The sequence below is a fragment of the Microsporum canis genome, genomic scaffold (genome assembly GCF_000151145.1).
Source record: "Microsporum canis CBS 113480 supercont1.8 genomic scaffold, whole genome shotgun sequence".
Taxonomy (NCBI): Eukaryota; Fungi; Ascomycota; class Eurotiomycetes; order Onygenales; family Arthrodermataceae; genus Microsporum; species Microsporum canis.
The window spans coordinates 1,270,518-1,289,589 of record NW_003299162.1 but is presented as its reverse complement, the minus strand read 5'-3'; the positions used below and the strand labels follow the sequence as shown (position 1 = coordinate 1,289,589).

The 19,072-nt window shown below is 48.5% G+C and overlaps 2 protein-coding genes across 2 annotated transcripts; one reads left to right on the top strand and one right to left on the bottom strand.

The window, feature by feature from the left end:
* Nucleotides 1–137: 137 nt before the first annotated feature.
* Nucleotides 138–5,345, bottom strand: MCYG_08425 (ABC transporter; the record flags this gene model as incomplete). Its single annotated transcript, XM_002843296.1, has 13 exons — nt 138–813; nt 905–1,687; nt 1,740–1,811; nt 1,874–1,997; nt 2,050–2,376; nt 2,420–2,591; nt 2,646–3,421; nt 3,518–3,751; nt 3,809–4,088; nt 4,148–4,374; nt 4,428–4,956; nt 5,060–5,158; nt 5,217–5,345. 13 exons carry the CDS (start codon nt 5,343–5,345, stop codon nt 138–140), a joined length of 4,428 nt encoding a protein of 1,475 aa, XP_002843342.1.
* A 3,470-nt stretch (nt 5,346–8,815) lies between these two features.
* Nucleotides 8,816–18,915, top strand: MCYG_08424 (non-ribosomal peptide synthetase; the record flags this gene model as incomplete). Its single annotated transcript, XM_002843295.1, has 3 exons — nt 8,816–16,003; nt 16,059–17,664; nt 17,726–18,915. The coding sequence occupies 3 exons, from the start codon at nt 8,816–8,818 to the stop codon at nt 18,913–18,915; spliced, it is 9,984 nt and encodes a 3,327-aa protein (XP_002843341.1).
* Between the last annotated feature and the right edge of the window lie 157 nt (nt 18,916–19,072).

Genomic DNA, 19,072 nt, shown 5'->3' with positions numbered 1-19,072 from the left:
TTACGAAAGGAATTTTATCCATGACTTCTGGTATCGACGGTAATTATAGTAATTAGATGATAGGTTTGACAATGGGCCTATCAATTGCTTAATTATAACTGCTCTAGCACTTCCACGTTATCTGGAGCAGTCACCTCTCATTCGGGCTTCTCATCTTCGCTTGCGAGTTTCTCATCTTCGCTTGCGAGCTTCTCATCTTCGCTTGCGAGCTTCTCATCTTCGCTTGCGAGCTTCTGATAGAGCTCGTAGAAAGCTGAGGCGGGTGTTGAGAGAAGTTCCTTTGGATTGCCCATCTCGATAACTGCCCCTTTGTCCAACAACACAACACGGTCAAAGTCAAGTACTGTGTTAAGCTTGTGAGCTATGGCAACAACAGTCGTATCCTTAAACTTCTCACGAAGCACGCTTCCCATTAATTCATCAGTTTCTGCATCCACGCTACTGGTAGCCTCATCCATGATGAGAATCTTCCCCTGCTTGACCACTGCGCGAGCAAGGCAGAACAGCTGCCGCTGGCCGTGGGATAACTTATCCTCAGCAAGTTCCTCATCCAGTCCGCCACGAGAGTCCAAAAATTCCCATAGCCCCACAGCCCGTAGGGCGTTTATAATGTTTTCATCAGTTGCCATTTTTAGAGGATCGATATTTTCGCGGACGCTGCCATAGAGAAAGAATGGCTCCTGCGGAAGTGTGTTCAGCCGCCGCCGGACCTCCTGTCGAGGAATTGTACTGATGTCAATATCATCAACTAAAATCGTACCAGAATCCATATCTAACATGCGAAGCAGGCACGATACAAGAGATGACTTTCCACTATAGTCTTATGAGCACAACCTCAATGGAAAACAAAATCGTGCGCGGAGGAACTTACCTGCCTGTTCGACCACAAATCGCAACTTCTCACCTGCATTGATGAAGAAAATCAATATCCCTTAAAACTGGCTCGAGAGGGGATTCGTAGGATGCTGAAATATTTTTGAAAGCGATTGCCCCGGATTGCGGCCAATCATCAGTCACACTACCATTTTCCCTGGGAAGATTTTCATCCTTGACGTCCTGGGAGTAAGACCGTATTCTGTTTATCGCTCCAAGAGCTGTTTCCAACTGGGTCCAGGATGTAACAAGTGTCTGAAGTGTTGAGCTAAAAGTTACAATGTTGAACAGTGCCACACCAAGGAACGGCGTAGACGCGCTGCGAACGTTGGTTGCAATTGCAACTAGAGTGACGGCAAGCCCTGCATTGAGAAGATCTAGGACGAGGATGAGCCATCTTTGAATACACCAGAGTAGGTAGTATGGTTTTTGTGATATGTTCAAGGCCTTGTAGTGGCGCTCCGTGTAGCTCTGTGTCCATCCATAGGCTCGAATACACGCTACACCACCAACAGTTTCTAAAAACTGTGAGAAAAGTGGCGCTTTCGCTTCAATATCTAAAAGTCGTAGTTGCCTGGATGTTCGGAGATAATAAAATTGAACAACTAGAAGTGCAAGGATGCACAGTGGGATAGCCGCTGCTATGTATCCTGCCCCTATGAAGACAAGAACACCGGAAACAATGGCAGATAAAAACTGGAAAATAAACTGGTCGATGGATTGGGGTAGATCATTATCGATTAGTTCTAGGTCTTGACTAAACCTGTTCACTGTGGTTCCAGCATCGGTAGAGGTAAGAAAGGATGTTGTCGCTCTATGTACGCTATTAGTGAACTCAGCCTCTTGAAGAGGGCGGGAGAGTATACTTCATAGTTGTAGTTAGAAGTACTTCATGGAACCTTCGAGAGGTTTTAGGAAGCACCACTAGATTGAACATGCTTTTCGGATGTCAGTAAACCTCCTAGCAAGAGTCTTAGGAAATTCAGCCATTGCTACTTACGCGTCAGAGAAAGTGGCACTTAGGATTGCGACAAACGCAAGAGCGCCATAAACGCCAAGCCAGTATCCAACACGCTCGTTCGGACGAATTGCATTCGCGTTTGTCCACCATTGTAGCCAGAGAGCTGAGGAAGTCAGCAGGAGTGGGAAGTTATCACGGTCTCTTAAGTGACTTACATGGAAAAGTAACACCAAATACGAAAACACAGCACGCCAGGATGTAGAGTGAAATAGTCCACCATCCTGCATTCTTTGCATAGTAAGCATATACCTTCATGTCCCCAGTCATACGGCTAGTTTCCAGCTTTGGATCTTCGAGTATTTCAAGTTCATGCAAAACGTCCTCTGAGAGCTCCTGCTCCCGTTGGGATGTTGTTGTTCGGGGTTGACTTGCAAGTCCTTTAATATCCTCATCAGCAAACAGGCTTTCCAAGCTACCTTGCCGAGATATTTCGCCCTTGTCATTTAAGAAAATAACATTATCCGCAAAACTCAAGTGGTTTACTTGTTCAAAGTCAGCAAAACATTGCGAAGAACGTTGGGTGACTAGACTTGCCAGAGTTTGTAGATAGAACAACTGTAGACTTCAATTTCCTTAGCAAGCCATCAGAGCTGAAAACCTCATCAAGAATGTGTCGTTCGGTAGCTCGATCTAGCCCAGTCAAGACATCATCAAGTATCATAGTAGGGTTTCTGGAATAAAGTGCACGGGCGAATGACTAAAGGCCATTATTAGTCCAGAAAAAGTACTTTCGGCGAAGCTTAATACCTACCACACGCATTTTCTGGCCACCACTGAGCCTAGATCCCTGGGTACCAGTGTGGGTTTGATCCCCGTTTGCTAATTCCTCGAGGTCCGCAGAGAGAGCACAGGCAGAAATAATAGTGTCGTACCATTTTTTATCCCACTCCGCCATACCGACAATGTTGCTTTGGACAGTCCCCCAGGTAGACCACGGCGATTGAGGACAGTATGAAACTTTAGCAAAGGATGTCCTTACGGAGCCAGAAATAACTGGTATTTCCCCGAGCAGGAGTTTTAGAAGGGTAGACTTTCCAGACCCGACAGGGCCAAAAATCATAGTAATCTCACCATGGGGAATATGGAAGTTTAGCCCCTTTAGAATTGGATCCCTTTCAGCCACGTAGCCTGCCGATGCGTTCTCTACTGTGGCTGCAAATACTGCAGTTTCTGACTCCGATCTTTGAATCTCCTCGAGAACAATATTGTCTTTGAGGGTATGGCTACAGGCCGTGATGGGAGTAGAAAGGTCGGAGGCGGAGGAGTCACTTGTATCCACCAGTGGTGACCTATAGTCCTCCCTTTCTCTTGCCATTAAGTATTCTTGTATACGGCCAAATGAGTTGAGAACTGTTTTAATATCTTCGAAGCCATTAATAATTGTTGTCACGGGATGATTGAGAAGTTCGAAAAGGCTTAGCGAGGCAAATGCGACTCCATCAGTTAAAGTGCCCGTATTATTTGACTTTGCAAGAAGTATGAATACTCCAAACCCCCATACCGGAGCGAACTCAGAAGATATAAAAGCTGGAATTTATTTGTCAGTAACGGAGCATAGTATTCGACCTAAAATAATAATGAAAAATAATAATAAAAAAGGAATATATATATAAATTTTCTTACCTGCAACGAACACAAGTATACTGAAGACACGATGACGGAGAGAAGCACGAATCTCATCTAACCGTAGATTTGTAATATGGGATGACACTATTTCTGCCAACCCAGTCATTTTTATTGCTTTCATTGAGCCCAACGATTTTGCAGTTGCGGCAAGGCGGACTTCTATTGCCTCCAGCCACGGGATTTGCGCATCAGCAGCAGCCTTTGCAAGAGGAACTCCCAGTATCAGGCAGACTATGCAGGGGTTAGACTGTATCCAGCAAGATGAAAGAGGATATGGGCATATTATACCTATTATCCACCCAACTGGAGCAACAACAGCAATCCCAAGGAGCCTGTGCAGCTGCCAGAGAGCAATGGCAATCTCAATAAAACCAGCATAAATTTCATGGACAAGGGTCATACTGTAACCAATGCGGTCAATGTCTGCACTCATCAAAGTGATTGCCTCCGCATTGTCATCACTTGTAGAATCGATACGCAGGGTTTTTTCAAATATGAACGTAACCAAACTGCCACGGTACAAAGTGATCAAACGATACGTCTTATGTTCATAAACTGCGTATGATAGCTGGATCAAACGTGAGACATGGCGTGATAGAAACACAGAGCGGTAAAACAACAACTTACCGAAAGCCCAATATAGGCAATAGCGTAGGCCCCGACTAAAGAGTAGGCGATATTGTTGGTCTGAGCGTGGGGGGCCTCAGCAGTGAAATCCAGGACCTGTTGGACAAGGAACGGTTGAGAGTAGCTAAAGCCCGTATAGGCCAATCGCGGTAAAACACCGGCCAAAATGTTCCATTTGTAGTGGATGAAGAACGCCCAGAATAGGGCATATCTCCGTGTTTTGTCAGCTACAAGAGAGATGTTAGCTTATAGGTATCGTTTACTGGAGGCTAGACCCTACTTTTTTCCCATCTTTTCAAGAGCGCCGACGGCTCTGACGCGGCTAACAGTTCATCATCAAGGGGAGTGAGCACGTTAACCGTCAATAACGCACGGCATCCTTTGATAAACAGGCCGTTTAGCCATAGGAAGAGAGATCTATTGATGACACCGCTGGTTGCTTCGGGAGATGCATCCTTCCACTTGGGTTTTAGGAGGTGACGCTTCTCGATAACCTCCAGGACGAAGCACAGGATCTTAATAATGAAGCCTACCAGGAATATAACGGCGATAGTCCGGCTGCCTTGGATGAAGAAGAGGGTGCGAGTCCTCGCCAGATCCAAGAGGGTCGACACGCCGAGGTAGATGTTCAGCAGCGTTGATGGGCGCACAGAGCGTACATGTTCAAGGTACGACACCGCTGCCAGTATACAGTACCCTACAACCGTCAGGGCAGCGCAGGCCAGCGTAAGTCTCGTCTTTGGCGCTTGGTGCAGCGCATAAAGTATGAGAATCGCAGTTTGAAGAGCGACGAAGACGGCGTAGGTGGCCTTCACGTGACATGTCAATGTTGATGCCTTTTTTTTTTTTGGTTGATACGAACTGATGAAAAAGTAAAGGAGAGTAACTCCTATGTCTATGTGATGAACATACCAATTTCAATGCGGCAAGCCATGATGGCTGGGCTTTGGCAGGCTCACGATGAAGGGCACGGAACCGGAAAAACGCCCACGCAACTAGTTCGTTGAATGGCTGTCAACATCACTTCAGGTAATCAAAGGAGGAAGAAGAAGAAGAAAAAGAAGCGCACACCTGCAATTCCCAGTGGAACGAGGGTTAGGATACTCTCCTCGAAGAGAAGGGTAAAGTCGAAACCTCCAAGGCACGAGCTAGCCACTACTGGCCCAAAGACATCCTCAACAGTAATTGAACATGCCATGGCAAAAAGGCGGCAGAGGACAAGCAGACACAGCTACTGATCCAAATCCACAGTAATAATCAGAAGAAGATAAGACCTAAGAGACTCGAAAAGAGGAAGACAAGAAAGGCGGCCATTGCAGATATTTGACCTGCTGTCCAAGAAAAGTTGTACAAACCGATGGAGGGGGGAAGCAGATGTCGACCTCTGCTCCATCGTCCTTAGCCACTCCAGAGCAATATCGAAAGGTTCTCACGCCAATGTTACAGAGTCCGATATGCTGGCCAATTCAGGGATACGGTATAAGCGGTTGACCCGGATATAGCCAGCTACAGGAGGAGGTACGGAGTGACGCCTTCTCTTTGGCTCCGGTCCAGGCATGTCCAACTATCCGTTTCAGGAGCTAATTAACCGGCTGTTGGAATGACCTTTTTGCTTTACAGCCGTACGGAGTATAAAATAAAATAATCACAAGGATGGGTGACGGCTTTCTTTCTTTCTTTCCTTTTTCTTGTTTCTCTCTCTTCCTATAAAATGTGGAGTATATGCACGGCTGGGGTTAAGAGATCCTCCCCTTGGCGATAATTCGAGTTTCCCAGGGTCAATCACATTGACGGCACCCGCGCGCGGCCAAGACGCGGCAATGCGTTGAGCTGGATCACCGCACCCTGGTTGGCGGAGTACGGGTAGGGCCATCGTCCCTCCAAGGCCCCTCACCCGATGCCCCAAGCCCCAAGCCCTGAAGAATTGGCAGCTGGGGTATAGGCGCGCCTTCTCGGAAGAGCCATGGTCTGGGCAAAAGGCAATGATTCTCATTAGTTATTCTCCTCAGCCCCGAATCGAATCTGGACTCTTGCACAACTGGCCGCTTCTCGGCTGGATTGGGCGGACGAAACGAGGGCAACACAAGCTCGCTAATGGCCAGGGTGTTGTAAGCGAAAGCCTGCTGGCCATCAGAGAAGTATACCATTTGTCCATCCACCTGGCACGGCATCATGCAAACCATCTTGCCCCACTAATGGAGTGTAACTGTGCATATAGTTGGTAAGTATATAACTACATTCGGTACATAAACACAGCGACCATGCCGCTCTTCATCTCAGCCAGGGGGGGAACAGGGAGGCGAGTGTTTGGGGGTATGTGATGCAGCTGCTAACCAAATGGGGCTCTAGATATACATCATATACATGGTGAGGCAACCCAAGTACTGGGTAATGATAATCTAAAACCAAGGGAGGTATATTCTCGCTACCAGGAGTACATATAAGATTTAGATGTTGCATCGCCCACCTAACGAAGGCGGACAGCGCTGGTTAGTTGATATATCTCTATTTGCCAATTTTATTTTTATTTAGTTAAATTATTAATCTAACTGCCTGTAATGGCCTTCTTCGCTTGTTCAATTATCGTGAACTAGCGAGGGATAAAGTCCTGCCTGACGCCCAAAAGCCTAAAAGGGAGAGAGACAGACCCGCATGCAAGATTCAAGCTGAACTGATTATGTGCACTATATACGATCCCAGTCCCGGTGCCACGGTTGCTGCTTGGTCATGATCTTCGTCGTCTTCCCCCCCCCCCTGCTGGAGAACCAGGGTGTGCGGGGAAGACCCCCCTGGTTTCGTTTCGTTTCGTTTCGTTTCTTTTTTTGCTTCTGCTTCTCAGTCCCTGGCGGCCGAAAATAGCGTCATTCCTAACTTTGGCTATATAGCTTGACTTTTTTAGTGTTTCTATACCATGCACCGGCCACCCACACCTCAGCAGATAGAGGTGGGAGATCAATTGGTCAAGTTCAAAGGGGGGGATGCTGATAGGCTGGGTAGGTGCATTGCTATGTTGAACGTGTTAGATAGGTATTAGCCTATCAGTTGGAGAATCCTTGTTTTCGTGCGGAGTGTGATCCAGATGGTTTCTCGAAGCTGGTTGGGAGCAAGCCGCAGGTCCGGAGACCAGCAAATAGCATAGCGGCACAATAGGTGCCTGTTCTCCGTAGGCCCCCCTGGAACCTGGAGCTCGAGCTGCATCACATCGACATGGCATATCCGCCCCGATTGCAACAGGCGAGCTCGTTTGCCTCTTGCCAGACCTGTCTGGCCTGCATCTGCCATCTGCGGCTGGAGGTAGCAGCTGCGTTATTCACTTTCTGTAGGATTCATGATGAGGGTCTGTGGGTTATTTGTCTTCATGGCATCACTGATGGAGGAGTGTGACGGGAGGCTATGCTCTGGCGAGAACCTCCATCCAGTCTGAAAAGAATGAGGAATGTTGCCTTCACCTGGAGACGGCTGCTGATGCCACATGTCGTACGGGCTTATTTGCGTGCTGGTAAACTGTATCTCACATGGCCTCAGCCGCCTCATGTTGCTGCTACAATATCTGCATGCATGGAGCATAGGAGGTACAGTTGTCATCTTATTCCGTTAATCGATATCCGTCATTGTTGCTGATCTAGAACATGACCCAGCAAAGAGGATCAGGTAGCACGGCCAACACAGCCTCTCTATTATTATTTTTATACCTCTCTTTTTTTTTTCCATTCTTGCCTTGTTCATGTCTTGCCTCGAAATCCTTTTCTCCCCGTGGCTTGCATTAATGTGGTGTCCAAATGGCATGATCTTGTTGGATACAAAGTACACTACCCCGGCTGATGAAACCCCCGAGGCTTGCCTAGGTAGCAGTGAATGTCCCGCTCCGATATATATTTAGGATGCAGCAGCTGATGATTAGTTGACGGGATCTGCAAGGCATGGCAGCCATGGCGTCAACGCTATGTCAAAAGTTTTTTGGGGGCGGAAGCACCGATCTCCCGGAGTGATACTGTTCCTCACTACACGGTCGACCTTCAATATAATTCCTGCTCTGCGGCACATGATAACGGAGAGGCAGATACGATTAGCCGTATATTGCCGTCTTTCAGAATTTAATGAGGTTAGCTTATTCCATTATTATACCCAATATTTATTTCTAGTTTTCCCAATCTAGGTATAGATAGGGATCAGGGGGGGGTGGTGGTGGATTGGAATGAAGGGAACACGATACTTAGCTGTGCTAAATATAAGGAGACAATCTCTTTCCAAAGTGCTGCATGGAAATATCCCAGTAAACACTAAGTAAAAGACAAAATCGAATAATGAAGAAAAAACCCAAAAAGATCACCGGTTTGCTCAACTAACCGAGACTTGGAAGATGGTGGTGCTGTAATTAAACTAGGTGGCGTCAGATATGTCCCCTCGTGAGGAGTTACACTTACAGTTGCTGTCTATCGAATGGTATGCCAGGGTCGGTAGCTTGATTCCTGGACTTGGACATGAGTGTCTTGCATGGAAAAACCGTGTCACCATAGTATACGGTGGATGGATTTATGAACATAAAAGAGACGTCCTTCATACCTCCCACTTCCCACATAACCACAAATACAAACTTCCTTCATACCTCTTTGATCAGCACCTTTCCCATTTATCAACATTTACTTAGCCAACCCCAGGTACATCAGCATGAGATATCAACTTCATCAAGGCGGCGGTTCACGGGGAGGAAACGCTGCTATCAACACTCATGATGCTGAATGGGTAAAAAAGCTTGCCTTCGACAGCACCTGGACTTGGAGCCCAGTTGTACCAGAGCCTGTCGAGGCTTGCATCCACAGCTTAGTCAAACGTGTTGCCTGTGAGAAGCCAGACGCTCCCGCGATATGCTCATGGGACGGTGATCTGACCTATCTCCAACTGGACCAACTATCGAGCAGGCTTGCATATCAACTGGTAGATGCTGGGGTAACTCCTGGGTCCAAGGTGCTTCTTTGCTTTGAGAAGACATGTCTCGCGCCTGTATCCATGCTGGCCATGATGAAGGCAGGGGGTGTCTCCATAGCTCTTGACATAGAACAGGACCATCAACATTTACGTGCAATAGCAGACCAAATATCAGCACCAATAATTATCTCATCATCCGAAAACGAACGGCTGGCACGGAAGCTTGGAAAGAGCAAAGTCATAATTGTAGATCATGAGTTACTCTCGAGCCTTAGGAATGCATCGAAGCCGTCCCACGATCTACCGGCTGTCAGCCCTTCAGACACTCTTTGTGAAGTTTACGGTGTGGATAGCACAATCGGGCTGCCGGAACAAGGCATCAAATTTACGCATCGAAGCCTCAGCAGTGCAGCCACATATCAGCAAGCAGCTCTTGGAATCACTCCTAGCTCCAGGATATGTGATCTCGAGTCATATTCCTCCAACGCGGCCTGGCACAACTTGCTTGTCTTGACTTGCGGCGGCAGTCTATGCATACCTCCAACGCCAGGGTACCAAGGCAATAGGAGTGACCTCATCTCTGCGTTACAATCCAACAACGCGCTTCTCAGCCATAGGTCGGCCGCAGTACTGGACAACTCCGAGCTGTTTCGTTTGGTGCAACTCAAATATATGGCAGCTTCAGTTGACCCATTGGGTTTTAAACCGTTGGGACATTACATAACCACATCAAATGAACCAAGGATTTTAGAAGATACTTCACCTGCTTCTGACGACTCGTGTGTTATGCCAATGTCAGAAACAGAAAAGAACGGAACCGGAAGCTTGGTAGGAAAACTCGACACTGGAGAAACAGTAATAGGTGAACTGCAAATCATCGATGAGGGCTGGCAAGTGTCCAGCAGGGATCTCATTGATGACCACACAATGAATGCGCGAGACGGGCCATTTGTCCTTGACTTGAACAAACAGCCCACAGTCCGCTGTGAGGAAATAGGGCTCAGTGACTCGTCCACATCCCCTGTCAGCTCTAACGGATCTGTAGCTACATACGAAGATGTCATGAGCCGGACAGAACCAACAGATCATGAGCCCAGCGGACATACTATCCTGCCATTTTCCTTATTGGATTCGTCAATCAGCAAAGGAGAGATAAGAGCATACGCTGCCAGACTATGTAGCGTCAAGGAGTCGCAAGTTCTCGATATTATGCCTTGCACGCCGTTACAAGAGGGTTTGCTAGCCTTGACAACAAAGAGGTCAGGGGATTATGTTGCCAAAAACATTTTCGAAATTGCGAACGGCATTGATACGGAGAGGCTTCGCCGTGCTTGGGACCAAGTCGTCTCGATGAACTCAATATTACGAACACGCATTGCGAGTTTCCCTCACCATGGAATCATGCAAGTGGTGCTTGATGACGGCGTACCATGGGCATTTGGTGCTGCTCTTGAAGATAGTGAGCACATTGGTTCTAGCAATGAGAATAATGAGATGGGGTTGGGTACTCCGCTTGTCAAGTTCGCTATATTCGAGACTGGTGCCGGCAACCCTCGTTATTTCCGGTGGGAAATCCACCACGCCCTCTATGACGGTTGGACCATTCCACTTTTACTGTCTCAAGCCGAACAGGCGTATTTCAACGAGCTCTGCCAGCCCTTACAGCCGATGACAGCCTTTATCAAATACATCCTCGATCGCGATATTGGCGCCGAAAAGTCATTCTGGCAAGACCAGTTCGCCAACATCAAAGGTTCTCACTTCCCATTGACAAAGGCTGGTTACCATCCCAAACCAGACTCCCAATTTGTGCAGACTGTTTCAGGTCTTAATTGGGGTCAAGGCGACTTTACGCCGGCTACAGTCATCCGGGCAGCCTGGTCAGTGACTGCAGCAAATGGCGCCGGTTCCAACGAGTCGCTATTTGGCGTAGTCGTCACAGGCCGCCAGGCTCCAGTCCCCAATATTGAGTTGATGGCAGGCCCGACTATCGCCACCCTGCCAATCCGCGTCAACGTTGACTGGGATGAAAAATGTAGGAAGCTCCTGGATACGATCCAGAGGCAGAGTGTGGAGATGATCCCATTTGAGCAGACCGGCCTACAAAGAATATCTCGGATAAGCGAGCAAACTGCGGCGGGCTGCCAATTCCAGACGCTACTAGTGATCCAGCCTAGCAGTGAAGGGGAGCAAACACCTAGCAAGCCATTCTTGACCGAGTCCGTCAGCTCCCAGGCCGGAAATGAATGGCAGGACTTTAACACATACCCTGTCGTAGTTGAATGTCAGCTAGAGCCAGACGGTGTCCAACTCCGTGTTGGTTTTGACTCGACTCTCATTAGGAAGCAAAAGATGGAACGGGTGATCGACGGCTTCATATTTGCGGTTAAAGAGCTATCCAATAGCAGCCTGCAGCAAGAGAGGCTCGCCATCCTGGCCCAGGATTACTCTGGCCTGGAGGATATCTGGGCCTGGAACGAGAGGGTGCCCGAGGCCACCGAATCCTGTATCCACAACCTAATCTCTCAGCGAGTCCAGGAAAATCCATACGCTCAAGCCATCTGCGCCTGGGATGGTGAGATGACCTACCAGGAGCTAGACAGCCTATCCACCGAGCTTGCCTATAAAATGGTCGACAAAGGCATCGCAGGGACCGTCGTGCCTCTGCTCTTTGAGAAGTCCAAGTTCATGCCGGTTGCCGTGCTCGCCGTGATGAAGGCTGGCGGAGGCTGTCTGCCAGTGGATATAAAGCAGCCGTATGAGCGTCTCTCAGCCATAACAGCGCAGGCAAACTCCTCCATCATCGTCTCGTCTGTCGCGAACGAAGCCGTCGCCGTCAAGCTCGCGGCCGCCAAAAAGGCGGAGGACGTCGAGGTCGTGGTTGTCGGACCGGATCAACTTTCTGCCGTTTCAGCCGCAACTCGGACTTTGCCCAACGTCAAACCATCAGACATTCTCTACGTCGTCTTCACTTCCGGCAGCACCGGCACGCCAAAGGGTGTCATTAACACTCACCGAGGCCTATGCAGTGCAATCAGTTACCAACAGAAGGCACTGGGCTTTTCCAGCACTTCGAGGGTATTTGATTTTGCCTCGTACGCCTTTGACGCAGCGTGGTGCAATCTACTACATGCCCTCACTGTTGGTGGAACCCTTTGCATTCCGTCCCAGGATGAGCGTGAGAACGATTTGGCCGGCTGTCTAGAGAAATACAATGTCACCACTGTTGATTTCACGCCCTCGGTTGCCCGATTCTTGGGGCCGGCTGTGCTTTCACGTCTATCCACGCTTATCTTAGGGGGTGAAGCTGTTCTTCCGGGCGATGTTCATCTGGCTGGTGATAATACGGATATCATCAATGTGTACGGCCCTGCTGAATGTACTCCTACCGCCACCTTTGCAGATATTACCAAGGCATCTAGCATCAACATTGGCCGCGGAGCCGGCGTGTGCACATGGGTCGTTGATCCCGATGACCCAGAGTCGCTAGCACCAGTTGGGACCGTCGGCGAGTTGTGGCTTGAAGGGCCCTTGGTTGGTGAAGGCTATCTCAATGACCCGGAGAAAACAGCCGCGGCGTTCGTGCAGGACCCGGCGTGGCTCTTGCGAGGTCTTCCCGCGCGACCTGGACTGCCAGGCCGTCCAGGTCGCTCAGGGCAGCTATACCGTACTGGCGATCTAGTACAGTACAAGGAAGATGGATCTCTCATCTTTGTCAGCCGTAAAGACACTCAAGTAAAGATCAGGGGCCAGCGAGTTGAGCTTGGAGATGTTGAACAACATGTCCTTGACAATCTCACCCTTAATTTTCAAGTTCATGATGTCAATGTGAGCAATGCCCAGGTAACAGCAGAGACCATCCACCCAGAGGGCTCCAATAGTGCAGTTCTCGTGGTATTCGTTACCCTTACTTGTGAGGGCGACGTTGAGGTCACGGAAGATACACATGCATCCGCTGTCAAGAAAGCTACTGATGGTCTGTCGGATCGGCTGGCAGAGAAGGTGCCAATTTATATGATACCAACGTCATATATTCCCATGTGGAGCTTACCAATGACACCCACAGGGAAAACGGATAGAAAGAAACTCCGTGCCACCGGCGAGTACCTATGGCTGAAGTACCGCAACACAGCTGACGATGAAGAATCAACGGAGACGCTGACTGATGTGGAAATCATCCTCCAACAGGTTTGGATGTCTGTTCTCAATCTATCTGCCTGCGAGACCTCCGTCAACAAGCCATTCACGCGTCTAGGCGGTGATTCCATCACTGCCATGCAAGTAGTATCTCAGTGCCGGCTTCATAATATATCCATCACTGTCAGCCAGATCCTTCAGGCCTCAACTATTCGAAGGCTGGCAGCCAATTGCCAAGTCGGGTCAAGTGACAGCACAGCCACAGAAGATTACGACGCCCTCGATATCGAACAAACCGAGCAACCTTTTGAACTTGGACCGATTCAGCAGATGTTCTTTGAGTCTTATCCAGATGGTCTCAACCATTACAACCAGACCTTTGTATTGGAATTAGGCAAGCCAGTTTTACCAGATACCTTTGAAGCTGCTGTACGTGCGCTTGTCAAACGTCATGCAGCCCTACGGACACGTTTTAGGAGAGACTCTGAAAGTGGACGTTGGATGCAAGCCATATTCAGCGAGGATGATGCACTGTCTCTCGTTTATGCGGAGCACTCAGTTTCTAGCCACCATGATGTCGCAAAAGCTGGACAACAGCGGCAATTGAGTTTAGACATAAAAACGGGTCCACTCTTTGCTTGTGATCTTTTTAATGTCCCTGGTTACCCTCAGGTTGTTATTCTCTCCGCTCATCACCTAGTGGTTGATCTAGTATCCTGGCGTATAATATGGGGTGACCTTGAGGATTTCATTGAGAATGGAATGCTTGTTTCTCAACCAACAGCGTCCTTCCAGGCTTGGTGTAAAAGACAAGCCAAAATCGGTCAGAATCTATCCCCCTTATCGGTACTCCCTTATTCTATGCCAGAGTCAGGATGGGATTTTTGGGGTCTACCGCTATCAGAGAATACGTTCAATGATCTCGTGGTTTTCACGGAGACCTTCGACGAGTCACTCACCATTCAGCTATTCGGGGACAGTAACTCATGCCTTCGGACAGAACCGGTGGACATCATTCTAGGTGCAGTCGCACACTCCTTCCTTCATACTTTTTCAGAGCGCGCAGTTCCTGTTATTTGGACTGAAGGCCATGGAAGGGACCAATTGGATGATTTCCACTTAGACGTTTCAGGTACAGTGGGATGGTTTACCACAATACAACCACTACCCATCGATATCACCCTAGCAAGTTCCGTTTTTGACGCAATAAAGATGGTTAAAGACAGGAGAAGTGGAGTTCCAGGTAAAGGCCTACCGTACTTTGCCTGTCGATACTACAGTGAGTCAGGTAAAGAAGCATTCAAAGATCACCAGGCTGTCGAGGTTATGTTCAACTTCACTGGGCGATATCAACAGCTCGAGGCTGAAGAAGGTCTGTTTAAGCGTCCTCAAAACATGGGTGAAGCGGATAGCCTGATCCAGGAAGTCCCTGAATTAGCACGCCGATTTACCCTAATTGAGGTCGATTCCCATGTGGAAGGGGACCGCCTTGTCGTCTCATTTAGCGTTCATAAGAAAATGAAACATCAAGACCGAATTGGCTTCTGGGCTAGGAACTTTGGTGATACATTGACATCCGTTACCGGGCAGTTGCTACATTCGAAACGTGAATTTACCTTGAACGACCTTCCCTGCCTTTCTCTTTCATACTTCGGTCTTGACGTGCTACTTAAAGAACAGCTCCCTAGCATGGAGATTACTCCCGGGGATATTGCAGATATCTACCCTTGCTCACCATTGCAAGAGGGTATTCTACTGAGCGTTCAAAAGGAAGCAGCCTCATATGATTCATTCTCTATCTGGCGGTGTATATCACATGACGGCACTTCTGTCTCTCCTTCCAGGCTTGAAGCAGCTTGGAAGACAGTTGTCAGCCGACACACCATCTTACAATCAGTTTTCAGCCTACACCCCGAGGGCAGCGGGTACATACAAATCGTCCTTCCTAAATCAACCGCCAGGGTGTCCCATATCATAACTAGCGACAACAATCCAGTTTCTGTCCTCAGTGCGTTAGAAAGACCCACATACCACGCCAGTGAGCCTGAGCATTCTTTCACTATTTGCTCATCTGAAAATGGGGAGGTTGCTTGTAGGCTAGATGCAAATCATACACTCATTGATGGATGGAGTGTGAACGTTCTAGTTCAAGATATCATTGCCTTATATATGGGCTCAAACCTAGCACCCGCCCCTCCATTCGGTAGCATCATTCGCTATATCAGCACCATCCCCAAGGCTCAGAGAATTACTTCCTGGTCCAAACTACTTAGTGGTGTTAAGCCCAGCGAGTTTCCCACCATCCCAAAACAACAAGTTCAAATGACTAAGGAAGCCGATCAAGACATCCCCATTGCGGCAGATTCTATCCCTGGTGTTTTAGATGTCTGCAAGAAACTGGTAATCACCCGATCAGTTTTCCTGCAGGTAGCATGGGCCATGCTTCTATCATATTTCACCAGCAAGCCTGATGTTTGTTTCGGGTACCTTTCTTCCTGTAGGGATTCTCCTGTCGACGGCGTGGATACAATAGTTGGCCCACTGGCCAATTTGCTAATTAGTCGTATTGACCTCCGGCCATCAACAAAAGAAGTGCTTAAAAAGGTATCAGAAACCTCAATTCGTCACCTAGAAATTCAACACACGTCGTTGGCAGATATACAGCATCACGTTGGTCTCTCCGGGAAGCGACTATTCAATACGGCATTGTCAATTCGTGGCGGTGACAAGCTAAAGGGCGGAGATGACGCTACTCTTTCGTTTGAGTCATGCACTGGTGAGGATCCAAACGAGGTATGTAACACATTACCACCATTAGAGAATACACTGAAACTAATTTTTTGCCTAGTATGATTTAAATCTAAGTGTGAATGTTGACGGAGACAGCATGGATGCTGTAGTGTCCTTCCGACCGTCATACATCAGTCGTCAAGTGGCTCAAGAAGCTGCCAACGTCCTCATAAAAGCCATAAATTACCTTGTGGCCCTCAATACTGAGGATACTAATGATACGTCACTCTGCGGTGATTTCTTCAAGAGCATTGTTGGGGTAGATGAAGAATCCACCCAAGACTTCTGGCGCGCCCACTTCTCCAATACTCAAGGTGCCCATTTCCCTGATACAAGAAGTGTGGCTTACAAGAGTAAGCCCAACCTTGAGAAAACAATATACCTACAAAATTTAGAATGGGCAGGCTGTAGCAAGTATACAGCAACGACGCTCATCAAGGCAGCGTGGTCGATTGTTTCGGCTAGGAATCTCCGTTCAGACGAAGCACTATTCGGAGAATCTGTATCTGGCGGTGCTCCTGTTTTGCCAGTTCGTATCCAATTGGACTGGGATACAACTATCGATCAGTTACTGGAAGTAATTCAAGGCCAAGCCGAAAAGATGGGTATCTTTTCACGAACTCCGCTTGAACGAATCCGATCAATAAATAACGACACTCGTGTCGGCTGCTGTTTCCGAACAGTCATACATATGATTGATCACCTTTGCAAGGACTCTACAGCCTACAATCCCAGCCCCATGAACGCAACTATCAAAGAGGCATGCGTTGATGCTGCTGCTATAACTGTCAAGTTTTTTATAGAGCCCGACAGTATGAAAATTTGCCTTCGATTCGATTCGGGCATCATAGGGGAAGTAGAAGCCATGCGTATAGGCCATCAGTTTGAACATGTCCTTCGTCAGATCCTCAAGCCCAGAATTCGTGGACACAAGCTCCGTGATGTGGTTGTCATAAGCTCCCAGGACATCAAAAATATATGGGAATGGAACCGCGCTGTTCCAGAGCCGGTTATAGGATGTGTGCATCAATTAATCGTTGAACAAGCCCTCGAAACCCCGCTTGCCCCTGCCATAAATGCATGGGATGGCGAGTTGACATACCAAGAATTGAATGACCTTTCGACATACCTGGCTCACACACTGATAGACAAGGGTGTTGGTCGAGGATCAATCGTGCCACTCCTTTTTGAGAAGTCAATGTGGACACCAGTTGCCGCTCTTGCTGTGATGAAGGCTGGTGGAGCCTTGGTTCTCACGGATCCCACATCACAACCTGAAGAGAGGCTTCGGACAATTACCACGCTGGTTAAGGCGAAAATATGCCTATCATCTGCTGCCAATGAAGCCTTAGCTCGTAGCCTGGGAATTGAGCATGTGCTCTTAGTAGGACCGGACCATCTCCCAGGCCCAATCCTTGCAACACCACAACAATCGGAGGACTCTACGCTTCCAAATGTTCACCCAACGGATCTTTTGTATATTATGTTCACCTCAGGGACAACTGGTACGCCGAAAGGGGTTATGCTAAGCCACCAAAACCTTTGCAGTGCGATCACCTACCAACGAGCGGCGCTGGGCTATACTCAAACGTCTCGGGTTCTTGACTTTTCTTCCTATGCTTTTGATGTGGCTTGGTCTAACCTACTTAACACACTAACAGTTGGTAAGTCCACTGAACAACTGCTTCGAACCCTTATCACTTAATCTTGTCAATGCTAACGTAGCACAAGGTGCATGTCTTTGTATTGCATCCACCTCCGAACGACAAAACGATCTTTCTGGATGTCTTGAAAAGTACAGGGTTACCCTTGCCGACCTAACACCCTCGATCGCGCGCCACCTTTCAGGGCTTGAAAAGTTGTCTACCCTTGTACTGGGAGGTGAGGTAGTCCTGCCAACTGATGTGGACCTGGCTGGCGATAAAACCACAGTTATAAATGCTTATGGCCCCGCGGAATGCACTACTTCCTCAACCATACTAGATCTTACAGAGAGCCCAAATGGTGGCCTTGGTCGGGGAGTTGGGCTATGCACATGGATTGTCGAGCCAGATGATCCTGGGACCCTGGCGCCACTTCACTCGCCTGGTGAGCTCTGGCTGGAAGGCCCTTTGGTTGGTGATGGGTACCTGGATGATCCTATAAAGTCTGCTGCCGCCTTTATAGAAGATCCAGCATGGCTGGTAAAAGGTGCCCCTGGGCATCATGGGCGACGCGGCCGAGTCTATCGCACTGGAGACCTTGTCCGCTATAAAGAGGACGGATCGATTGTCTATCTAGGGCGCAAAGATACACAGGTAAAAATTCGTGGCCAGCGCGTGGAGCTAGGCGAGGTTGAACACTGGGTTATGAACGCAATCCAAGCCCCAAGGGAGTCTTCTGTCAACGTACAGGTTGTGGCTGAAACTATCCAGCCGATGGGAGCTGGCACTTCCATCTTGGCTGCTTTTGTCTCCCTTGGTACCACAGACGAAACTCACGATGCTGCGGTCAAAAAGGCAGTACATGGGGTGAACGACCGCCTAGCTATTAGCCTTCCCCCTTATCTCATACCCACAACTTATATCCCGCTGCAAACGATTCCAAGGATGCCTACAGGCAAGATAGACCGCTCGCGGCTCCGCTCCATTGGAGCTTCTTTGTCCTCCGAGGACCTCGCACAGCTAAGCCGGTCAGACAGCGAGAGGCTTCCACCACAGACAGAAGCAGAGAGGCTGATCCAAGGGCTTTGGGCGGAGGTTCTCAAAGTGGACCCGGATACCATCAGCGCAGATGATAGCTTCTTCCGCATTGGTGGTGACTCTATAGGTGCTATGCGACTTGTTGGGATGGCACGCCAGAAGGATTTTAGTCTCACTGTTAGAGATATCTTCCGAAGCCCTGTACTGCGCGACCTAGCAGCGCTTCAAAGTTGAATTCCTGGCAAGCTACTGGAGCACGACTTAACTGCTGTACGGCCCAATGAGCCTTTTGCTATCATAATGCGTGTCAGAGAGGCAAAGAGAAAAAAGCCGATCGACGTGTCAGTCGTACACGAAGTTATTTGTTCTATGTTTATGCATTTTTTTTCAT